Raw genomic sequence first — 12,623 nt, 5'->3', positions numbered from 1 at the left:
TCTGACAAAGGAAGACCTGAAACAGTTGGTTCCTCTGTTGAACTGTAGATTTGTTTATTGCCCTAACATGCATAGGCAGTCATGTATAGTGGAGCTTTCAATCCTGTATGACACATTGTGGTTAGAATATTCTCCTTGTATTGACAATATGACAAGGGCTTGCAAATGGCAAATCAATAGAGAGAGGCAGTAATCACTAAGGCCCTTATCTCGTTTCATATTATATCTTGTTTCACAACCGCAACTGAAACAAATTTATTGATCCCCTAAAAAATACAAAACATTTAATGCATCGTTTAATGATTATTAGAATTATTAGACATTACATGCTAATACACCTGATCTGGTTTGATCTAAGATCAGTTTAGTAATAGTTATGCTTGTCCTGTATCATTTTATAATAGCAAATCTGATATGATACGAGTATCCAATGCGTTGACTTTGAAATAAATATGTGTTTATGTTCAGCATATTAACTATTCGAATATTATACTCCACTATATTCTATACTATATGACTTTCCCATTTTAATTTAAAATAACACTTTGCATTAAAAATTCGGATCTTATTCTTACTTTCGTATAGTCCAGTTTATCAGGTGTTGTTTGTATGCGGGGAATCTTTATAAACGAGGGTATGCTTCACATAAGCCAGGCTCACTGAAATCAACTTGCTACTGTTGAAAACAGGAATGTTTATTTAAACTGCAAAAAATTAATGATAGGTAAAATAGTCATAATTATCGACATAGTTGATCGTAATACAACATCGACTTACTCTGAGGTGATCGTAAACTTTATGAAAATCCTGACATAACACTTTACTCTCATGCTTTTCAGAGATAACATACTTGAAGGTAGAAATGTCAGTATCTAGTGTTTATCCCCAAATCATAGTGTATCTTCTCAAGGCAAGGGAGTTAACTGACTATAAATGTCCAGTTTCCACCCTTGCCGAACTGGACTGGAATTTCTGGGTTCGATCGTACCACCAACGGTGACTATAACGAGTTTCCCTTCTATGTCCCTCATATGGACCAATCACATTCCACCTCTCATATCACCTCATTTGCTTCGACCAAAATGGCGGCGACCATTCAAGACGATACTCAAGATCTATATTGTAATAAAACGGGTCTTACGTCGCGAAGTGCATCAAATAGCGTCAGCACCTTCATTAAAAACATGACAAGATTTGGAAAATATCTGTTGACGCCGAGTTGACGATACACGTGCTTTGCTAATCCTACAATCGACGGAAATCTGCATGGCAGTTTACGAACCGGATGTCGATTTCGTTACGCGATTTTGATTGGACTATGCATAGACTCAGCCAAAATATAACTCACTAATGTTTATTGTGAGTTAACTCCCTTGCCTAGGGAAGATGGAGGCCCCAGTTACGTTGTAAATGTGAGGGCATTCACACTGGTAGTCAGCATTGCAGTACTTTTAGGTTGAAATCTTTAAGTGTGCACACAATAAACATAACAATTAAACCAATGTGGTTTTGGGCGTATAGTTTAACGTTAAAACATATATATAAAATGTTTATATCTCATAAGAAAGGCACTTTGTAACATAAATAAATGTAATATATTTAATATATAACGTTACACCCATTTTACACCCAAAGTTGTTTTGTGATTTCATTTTTCCTTCGGTCTGGTGGTTAAAGCGTTCGCTCGCCATGTCGAAAGCCCGGGTTCGATTCCTCACATTGGTACAATGTTTGAAGCCCATTTCTGGTGTCCCCCGCCGTGATATTGCTGGACTATTGCTAAAAGCGGCGTTAAATCAAACTCACTCACTCACTCACTCGAATGTCCTTCCTGTACATTCCTACACAAACACCATTAATCATTGACAGGTCGACAGCTCCTTGATGTTTGTGAAACAGATATTTAGTCACCATTGTGGCAGGTATTCAATTGGTCCGTCTCGAGTGTAGCATGTCCGATCTTTGACCCCTTGGTGTCTAAAGTCAATACTGAATACCAGCTCTTCGCAGATATCAACAATGCGTCTCATAAAACCGTCCTTGTTAATAGATAACCAATTTTGATCTTTAACTGCTTAAACAGACACGTCGCTGTATTGACGAGAAAAATATTTCTAGCTCATCTAGTTAATCATTCCTTTAAGGTATTATCGAAAAAAGTAAATTGTCCCGGAAAATTTGTGGAAGAATTAATTATGCTTCAGACTGTTGGAAAAAAGGAATTGCCTGCCACAAAAATTACATTGTGGCAACGTTTTTTTCTTTAAAAATATTCAAGCTCATAGTTTTGAATAAACATATATATGTTTTTGTATTTGTTTTTGGTTGTTTGTTTTTCAACGCCGCACTCAGCAATATTCTTGCTATATAACGGAGGCCTGTTGACAATCGAGTCTGGACCAGGCAAGCCAGTGATTAATATCATAAGCTAAGACCAACGCCATTGGAGAATGACGACACGCAATCAACCAAGTTACCAAGCCGGACAACCAGATCCATGTAGTCGCGTCTTACGATCACCACCGAATGTTAGGACCAATACTAAACGGAATCATAAACATCATATATACAGGGGTTATCATAAATGCGTGGTTATCACATGACATCAGGTTATGCAACTGCTGCTAAAATCTCATTTAACCGGACCACTGTCTCAAACGGACTAAACAGCGTAGTCCGTTCAGACAGATTCCACATTATTGCATTTAGGTTAATGAATAGAATGAACACCTCTCAAAGGAAAGCTTGAATACTATGTGTAATGGTTGTGTTTATGAAGCTAAATATCCCCAGCCCTGGTATACTACCCGTGAAGATCCGGGGTAGAATTGGTCTTCAGCAACCCATGCTTGCCGTAAAGGCGACTATGCTTGTGGTAAGAGAACAGGTGGTCAGGCTCGCTGACTTGGTTGATGCATGTCATCGTATCCCAATTGCGTTAGATCGATGCTCATGATATCACTCATTGGATTGTCTGGTCCAGACTCGTTTATTTACAGACCGCCGTCATATAGCTGGATAATTGCTGAGTGCGGCGTTAAACAACAAACAACATCAACAACAACAGCAACTACTAACGTTGACAATAATCTGAAAGTATCACGTTTTGTAAAACAAACCAATCCTCCTCCAATTTCGCGATTTAAGCCCATCTCATATTACGTAACCATAATGTTAAACAAGCAATATGTCTTGTTACCATTGTTGTTTCTAAGATATTGCGTAATGACATATAGATTATGTCTAAACAATTTCTTTATAACATTTTTTGCGCAAAACATATTAACACCTTGATGTGTGTGGTATATCGAACTGCTTCTCTGTAGCAATCGATTATTATTGATTTCGCGGCTCAAGGCACAACCCGGCACAGCCAGATACAACATGTAGCTACTCATAAGGCAATAAACACAGCTTGATATCGACCTGGGAGTAAAACATAGCGCGTATGATTGATGTATTACATGTATAACCAGTTGGGGTATTACTCGACCAAAGCTTCTTGTATTTCGTTGCTGTTGAACAAAATTACCATTGTGAAAACACTGTTTTGTTTGCTCCCGGTATGTGTTGTTGGTCTTTTTTTTCATTAGGTTTTTCAGGTCTGTTTCTTTAATTAATGAAACGGTGTTACATAACGACCCAACTTAACAAATATCTCTACGTTATAACATTATTATGATATAATTCAAGTTTGACATTTGAAATTTGCAGTTGTGACATTCACACTGGCAATCCAGCGTGTCCATTCAACGATGCCTCTTTTGATAAAACCCGATGACAAATGATTTCTGTCGGGCATTTTCGGGAACATAATATTTCCTCTCCCCAAAATCCCTGAGGCAAGTGACTCAAGCAAAAGCAACACCACACCATCTTACACAATTGCTGTTCTCTCACCATAGTCCCCGAGTTTACCACATTCCATTCAAGTTCACAACGCTGGACAATATGAAAATGGAATTTTATTTCTTGGAAGGATTATTTCAAGACGACAGCAGTCGGCGATATGTTTGTCTGTGGGCATCAGTTATATAGTAGGTGCCTCAGATACTGAAGGCTATTTCAAGTACATCCAGGTTAATCATGACGTTAATCCCGACGGTGCCGTTCACAGCCTCGGATACTGGAGGCCATAGTAAGTGCATCCAGGTTAATCATGACGTTAATCCCCACGGTGCCGTTCACAGCCTCGGATACTGGAGGCCATAGTAAGTGCATCCAGGTTAATCATGACGTTAATCCCCACGGTGCCGTTCACAGCCTCAAATTCTGATGGCTATATTAAGTGCATCCAGGGTAATCATGACGTTAATCCCGACGGGGCCGTTCCCAGCCTCAGATACTGAAGGCTATATTATGTGCATCCAGGTTAATCATGACGTTAATCCCGACGGTGCCGTTCCCAGCCTCAGATACTGAAGGCTATCATCTAGGTTTATCATGACGTTAATCCCGAAGGTCGCGTTCACAGCCTCAGATACTGTAGGCTATAGTATGTGCATCCAGGTTAATCATGACGTTAATCCCGACGGTGCTGTTCACAGCCTCAGATACTGAAGGCTATATTAAGCGCATCCAGGTTAATCATGACGTTAATCCCGAAGGTCGCGTTCATAGCCTTAGATACTGAAGGCTTTAGTATGTGCATCCAGGTTAATCATGACGTTAATCCCGACCTTGCCTTTCCCAGCCTCAGATACTGACAGATATATATTTTAATAATGCTCGTCTGGGATGTGATGTTTCATTACACAGAGAACAGAGTTTTTGTAGACTTGCCCTTTGTGTTCGGCGAAAGTGCAGTGCTCGTTTCGATCCCGGTTTACTGATTGAACTGTATATGTCCATACTCAGTTCAGGGTTGAACATGGTTGATATTGTATGAAAGGAAAGTATTTGAATTTTCAAACTTTCATAGCCTCAAGTGTTGTATGAAGCTTGCTGCTCAAGCTATTAGAAGTCCGACAAACTTTCTTTGTAGTAAGTCAGTAATAGCGACCTGTGTGGACTCGAGGCTTATCGAAACGTTAGACTGGTGTTCAGCCTTATGAAAAGCTAACAGCGCATAACTCACTGGCGGAACTATGTAAATAACTACAGTTGAAGTGATCGGTTATTTCAAGTTCGCAGTTTGTATTACAATAAGTACAATAATGTAGATGAACGTAGGTATATTTTCTCTGAAGCCATACATATCAATCACTCGACATTTAGCCGACCGAACTAATACCTTTTGTCATGAGGAAAAAAATACAAAGAGTTTTTTTATTTTTCCGACCGATATATAAACATACCATAAAAGGATTGACGCTTTTATTACACTTTAGAAAGTATATGCTCAAAAGGGTTTACACTCTACTGCCATAAACAACACCACACTCACTACTAGCCATATAGCCATGTTCTATGAACTCTTGTTTTCCTTTAGCTACCAGAAAAAGCTAAAGGCTAAAATTTCACCCATGACCATTGGGCGAATGATATAAACTGTCTGACGTTGATCCCCCTGGTTATAAATCAAAATAGGGGCGGTTGGGTAGCCTAGTGGTTAAAGCGTTCGCTCGTCACGCCGAAGACCCGGGTTCGATTCCCGACATGGGTACAATGTGTGAAGCCCATTTCTGGTGTCCCCCGACGTGATATTGCTGGAATATTGCTAAAAGCGGCGTTAAACCATACTCACTCACTCACTATAAATCAAAATTGCATGGGCGCTGAGTACACCTGCTTTAGATCTTGGCATTTGGGTGTCAGGAATGATTTACCTCGAGGCTATGTTGAAATGTTGTTTAGGGTAGCGTAAGAGTATTATTCATGTGGAGAAACCATAGCAGTGGTCACTTATAGCTAATCTACACACCGTAGCCTCGCATTACCATTTGCTTCTATAACCTTAACATTTTCCTTTCTCTGTTGTGACAGACAGAAGGCAGAATGAGTTATCGATCTTTCTTTATGAGTGTTTTCCTTTCAGTCGCTCCCATGTCAATATAGAGAATGTAGTCTTGTGAAGGCCGTGACAGTTTTATTGTTAATAAGGTTTTCTGCATACACGAATCCTCCACGTAACAATTGGCTGATGGTTTGCCGATGTGCTTAGGTTGGGGACCCTGTATGTGTAGGGCCGTGGACTGGATTAGACTGAATGGAGTACTGGATTAACAGAATCGTTTAAGTGCACTCCCTCGAAGACTGTCTATAGTGCCGTCTTCAACAAGATAAACACGTTCATGACACAGTACCACATTGTGATGCATTATAGGGAAAGTTAAACGTGCTGCCTTTGTTGCACCATGTATGCATTTTCTTGTTGAGATATATGTACGTGTACGTGTGTTGATGCTGAAATACGCAGGCTGGACGTTTACGTAATGTATATGTACCCATGGACAGAGATGCTTTCTTACTTAAACAAATAATTACAAATACGTAACATATGCACGTGGTATTTTCACAACTTTCTTCAGTATATATACAATGGCTGAAGGCTATAGGATTTAGCCAAAAATGCGAATCGTCGAGAATAAGTAATATATATGTGTATTGATGTGGATTATGACATGCCGTTCACTTACTTACACGTGTCCCAATAGGTGTTAGAAATACAAGCGACAAGACTCCTTCCATGATCCATGATCCATGATCCATGTCCACTGTACGATCCCGACTAAAATTGTCAGAAGCTCTTTTTATTCCTTTCCGAGAACACCGGGTATCATCAGAACCCTGATCAAACAACTTTTGACATCTTCGTACATAGAGCATGCTCGATTATGCCTACAAAGATGTGAAATGTAAACACCAAAGGCTGGAGCTCCTGGAATATTGCTGGACATAAAGGGACAGTTGACCTTTGGAAAGTTGAAGTCATCCCTTGTCTGGTGGACAGTTTGTTATCACTCTGAATCCTTATGCATAGATTAAAAATTAAACAGATGAGGTCTGACTGGTCTTTTATATTTAGTTCCGGTGGGTACACATTGGCTCTCTTTTAATATTTAAAAAAATAATAAATATGAGGCTTTAAATCAAATACACGCCAATGAATGATAACCAGATGTGACGCTTAAAATACACAGGAAGAGTTTGATCAAATTAAAACATTTTTGTAAGATGTCGCTATCTTAAAAAGAAATGTTGGAATAAATTATGAAGTAGATGCAGTTTCTTGAAAGCTGTGGTAAGTAGTTCAGGAATGGCTGTATTTGTATTTCAAAATACTTTATCATTAGAACTGCACATTTTATTTCTTCCTTTAATCTACATACATAAACCGTCATTCCTCCAGGGGAGAATACCAGATGAATATTTACATTAAATAGCATATATGCGTTCAAGTGTCCACGTTGACATAAAGCTTTGAATCAAACAATGATTATATAGTATAGTTGCAAATAATGCGTTCTTTCGATGACAGCTTTAGCATATAACACTTTTGTATCTTGTCCTTGATTGGTTGAAACTAACGTATTAAAACGTAAATGCTGAAAACGACTTGAATTTTCGAGGTAATATCTGCTGATAACACAACAGAAATGGCATCAACATTTGAAAGAGGTGAGGTGAGGTGAAATGGGGTTTAACGTCGAGCCCAAGATTATGAAGTCTTTGAAAGGCATTTAGAAGTGATACACTAAAGAGAATTTATGGATGTCTACTTCTTTATTATGAGGGACACAACGTTTCGGAGTATATGCTTACTCCTTCATCCAAGATTACAGCTCTTATAAAGCGACGTGTGTGTGTGTGTGTGTGTGTGTGTGTGTGTGTGTGTGTGTGTGTGTGTGTGTGTGTGTGTGTGTGTGTGTGTGTGTGCGCTAATCAGGACTGATGCCGATTTATAGTGCTACCACACTGAGATACCTGCCAAGTAGACCCTTCAACTGAATGATTGATTTGATATTAGGCGGCTTTGAAAAGTATTCAGTTATTTTACGGTCTGTCAGCTTCATGTGGGAGGAGGGCCGTTGATGTTTTCCAGTTTGGTGAAACCCACGGGCACGTTGCTTGTATATATACCCCTGAAGAATAGGCATATGCAACATATAAGCCTCGACACCCCCCGTCTGAACATGACCAGGCCTAGGTCCTTAATGAGATGTTTTGATGTAATAATGGTGTTACGCGGTTAACACGCCTACTTAAGCCCTCTGGACAATGGTCAAATACGCTGCTTGCGCTTCATTAGGTTAGATTAGGGCATGTAAACCGAGTCCAATGAGAGTAGACCGATTTATTACAGTGTTATTGGCTGCTTGTGTGGGAGCAATCGCGTTCAGTTCATTATGACCCTGTGAAAAATGTAGGATCTGTATAGTGAATATATGAAAGACTGCAATGTAAAGATATGACTGTTTCAGACAGACATGTCTACCAGACATTGTGTATATTGATTGTTATCGTTCATCACCAGGAGACCACTCCAAACCTCTGGGAGAATGTGCTTGTGGCTAATCATACGCCTTTGTGTCCTTTACTGTTTGAGAAGCCCTGCACCAGTGGATGGATTTTTTAATATATCTTGACAGAATTTACTTTTGGATATCTTGTGTTTGAAATCACATTAATTCCGATTGATTTGGATTCCAACTTTTAACACTTGCGGCCATCATTGGATAAGCATTTGAGTTTATGATGTGGGATGTTTACTTTTCTAAAGACTATAGTTTGTCCGTTGTTACCTCTGACGATGTCTTCCTTCGTCCCGTCTCACTGATTGGATGGATACAGTTTTATCACTGATACAGGCCCATTGTGAGATGTCCAGTTGTTGATATTTAACATCTCCGTCCTACATACGTGTTTCAAACATGCTGATTGGAGACCTAGACCTCAAGACTCCTCACATCTGGTTTATTACAAACTTGTCGTCAGAGTTACCAATATCGAGGAAGAAACCAAAACAACTCAAACCAATTAAAATATGGAAGAAGAAGCGGCGGGTGTCTGGAGAGGCCAGGTTGGTATTGCTGCCATTTCAAATGTCATCTTCGACAGTTTTATCGCAAAGAGTAAAAGAGTTTTAATTCATCCCTTTATTCAAAGACCTGATCCCTTTATTCTGTTCCTGACCGCAAACTGCTACCGGTAGGGCAGGACACGCTTACTCTTTTCGCGAACACCTGGTGTCATTACTGATTTTCAGTGATCTATTCATATGAATTGTATCGCCCAATGGAATCTGTTTCGGATGATAATCGTTATTCTATCGTTTTGACGTCTTATATATATGAAAACGTCCAAAATAACCAATACCCCTTTGAGCTTGTAAATATTTAGAACATGTCATACAATAATGAATGTAAATATTTAGAAAATGTCATGCAATAATAAATGTTAATATTTAGAACATGTCATACAAAAATAAATGTAAATATTTAGAAAATGTCATACAAAAATAAATGTAAATATTTAGAACATGTCATACAAAAATAAATGTAAATATTTAGAACATGTCATACAAAAATAAGTGTAAATATTTAGAACATGTCATACAATAATGAATGTAAATATTTAGAACATGTCATGCAATAATTAATGTAAATATTTAGAACATGTCATGCAATGATAAATGTAAATATTTAGAACATGTCATACAAAAATAAATGTAAATATTTAGAACATGTCATACAATAATAAATGTAAATATTTAGAAAATGTCATACAATAATGAATGTAAATATTTAGAACATGTCATGCAATGATAAATGTAAATATTTAGAACATGTCATACAAAAATAAATGTAAATATTTAGAACATGTCATACAATAATAAATGTAAATATTTAGAACATGTCATACAAAAATAAATGTAAATATTTAGAACATGTCATACAAAAATAAATGTAAATATTTAGAACATGTCATACAAAAATAAGTGTAAATATTTAGAACATGTCATACAATAATGAATGTAAATATTTAGAAAATGTCATGCAATAATTAATGTAAATATTTAGAACATGTCATACAAAAATAAATGTAAATATTTAGAACATGTCATACAATAATAAATGTAAATATTTAGAACATGTCATACAAAAATAAATGTAAATATTTAGAACATGTCATACAATAATAAATGTAAATATTTAGAACATGTCATACAAAAATAAATGTAAATATTTAGAACATGTCATACAAAAATAAATGTAAATATTTAGAACATGTCATACAAAAATAAGTGTAAATATTTAGAACATGTCATACAATAATGAATGTAAATATTTAGAAAATGTCATGCAATAATTAATGTAAATATTTAGAACATGTCATACAAAAATAAATGTAAATATTTAGAACATGTCATACAATAATAAATGTAAATATTTAGAACATGTAATACAATAATAAATGTAAATATTTAGAAAATGTCATACAAAAATAAATGTAAATATTTAGAACATGTCATACAAAAATAAATGTAAATATTTAGAACATGTCATACAAAAATAAGTGTAAATATTTAGAACATGTCATACAATAATGAATGTAAATATTTAGAAAATGTCATGCAATAATTAATGTAAATATTTAGAACATGTCATACAAAAATAAATGTAAATATTTAGAACATGTCATACAATAATAAATGTAAATATTTAGAACATGTCATACAATAATAAATGTAAATATTTAGAAAATGTCATACAATAATGAATGTAAATATTTAGAACATGTCATGCAATAATAAATGTAAATATTTAGAACATGTCATACAAAAATAAATGTAAATATTTAGAACATGTCATACAAAAATAAATGTATATATTTAGAAAATGTCATACAATAATAAATGTATATATTTTGAAAATGTCATACAGTAATATATGTAAATATTTAGAACATGTCATACAATAATAAATTAAATATTTAGAACATGTCATACAATAATAAATGTAAATATTTAGAACATGTCATACAAAAATAAATGTAAATATTTAGAACATGTCATACAAAAATAAATGTATATATTTAGAAAATGTCATACAATAATAAATGTATATATTTTGAAAATGTCATACAGTAATATATGTAAATATTTAGAACATGTCATACAATAATAAATGTAAATATTTAGAACATGTCATACAATAATAAATGTAAATATTTAGAACATGTCTTACAAAAATAAATGTAAATATTTAGAACATGTCATACAAAAATAAATGTAAATATTTAGAAAATGTCATACAATAATAAATGTATATATTTTGAAAATGTCATACAGTAATATATGTAAATATTTAGAACATGTTATACAGTAATATATGTAAATATTTAGAACATGTCATACAATAATAAATTAAATATTTAGAACATGTCATACAGTAATATATGTAAATATTTAGAACATGTCATACAATAATAAATGTAAATATTTAGAACATGTCATACAAAAATAAATGTATATATTTAGAAAATGTCATACAATAATAAATGTATATATTTTGAAAATGTCATACAGTAATATATGTAAATATTTAGAACATGTCATACAGTAATATATGTAAATATTTAGAACATGTCATACAAAAATAAATGTAAATATTTAGAACATGTCATACAATAATAAATGTAAATATTTAGAAAATGTCATACAATAATGAATGTAAATATTAAGAACATGTCATGCAATAATAAATGTAAATATTTAGAACATGTCATACAAAAATAAATGTAAATATTTAGAACATGTCATACAAAAATAAATGTATATATTTAGAAAATGTCATACAATAATAAATGTATATATTTTGAAAATGTCATACAGTAATATATGTAAATATTTAGAACATGTCATACAATAATAAATTAAATATTTAGAACATGTCATACAATAATAAATGTAAATATTTAGAACATGTCATACAAAAATAAATGTAAATATTTAGAACATGTCATACAAAAATAAATGTATATATTTAGAAAATGTCATACAATAATAAATGTATATATTTTGAAAATGTCATACAGTAATATATGTAAATATTAAGAACATGTCATACAATAATAAATGTAAATATTTAGAACATGTCATACAATAATAAATGTAAATATTTAGAACATGTCTTACAAAAATAAATGTAAATATTTAGAACATGTCATACAAAAATAAATGTAAATATTTAGAAAATGTCATACAATAATAAATGTATATATTTTGAAAATGTCATACAGTAATATATGTAAATATTTAGAACATGTTATACAGTAATATATGTAAATATTTAGAACATGTCATACAATAATAAATTAAATATTTAGAACATGTCATACAGTAATATATGTAAATATTTAGAACATGTCATACAATAATAAATGTAAATATTTAGAACATGTCATACAAAAATAAATGTATATATTTAGAAAATGTCATACAATAATAAATGTATATATTTTGAAAATGTCATACAGTAATATATGTAAATATTTAGAACATGTCATACAGTAATATATGTAAATATTTAGAACATGTCATACAATAATAAATTAAATATTTAGAACATGTCATACAATAATAAATGTAAATATTTAGAACATGTCATACAAAAATAAAAAAACTGAGGCAAAATGACATTCAGGAAAAAAAATCAATTATCTTTTTAATTAATTGTCAG

At 33.7% G+C, this 12,623-nt stretch overlaps 1 protein-coding gene across 5 annotated transcripts in view; it reads left to right on the top strand.

The window, feature by feature from the left end:
• The window catches only part of LOC124147974, a 28,637-nt gene that overhangs the window by 2,923 nt on the left and 13,091 nt on the right, over positions 1-12,623 (top strand). For 2 of the 5 annotated variants that reach the window (XM_046518858.2, XM_046518859.2), the window contains exon 1: positions 8,255-8,962. The exons of 1 other annotated variant lie outside the window; for it this stretch is intronic. In XM_046518858.2, the coding sequence (XP_046374814.2) occupies positions 8,814-8,962 (149 nt within the window). In that variant the 5' untranslated portion in view covers positions 8,255-8,813. Of the gene's footprint in view, positions 1-8,254; positions 8,963-12,623 lie in introns of those variants that run through there. 2 more of the 5 variants (XM_046518864.2, XM_046518862.2) reach the window with 1 other exon arrangement.

Source organism: Haliotis rufescens, unplaced genomic scaffold, assembly GCF_023055435.1.
Source record: "Haliotis rufescens isolate VD_foot unplaced genomic scaffold, xgHalRufe1.0.p SCAF_2, whole genome shotgun sequence".
In the NCBI taxonomy this organism is placed as follows: domain Eukaryota; kingdom Metazoa; phylum Mollusca; class Gastropoda; order Lepetellida; family Haliotidae; genus Haliotis; species Haliotis rufescens.
The sequence above is the reverse complement of the archived record's forward strand: the minus strand, read 5'-3'. Positions and strand labels throughout refer to the sequence as shown.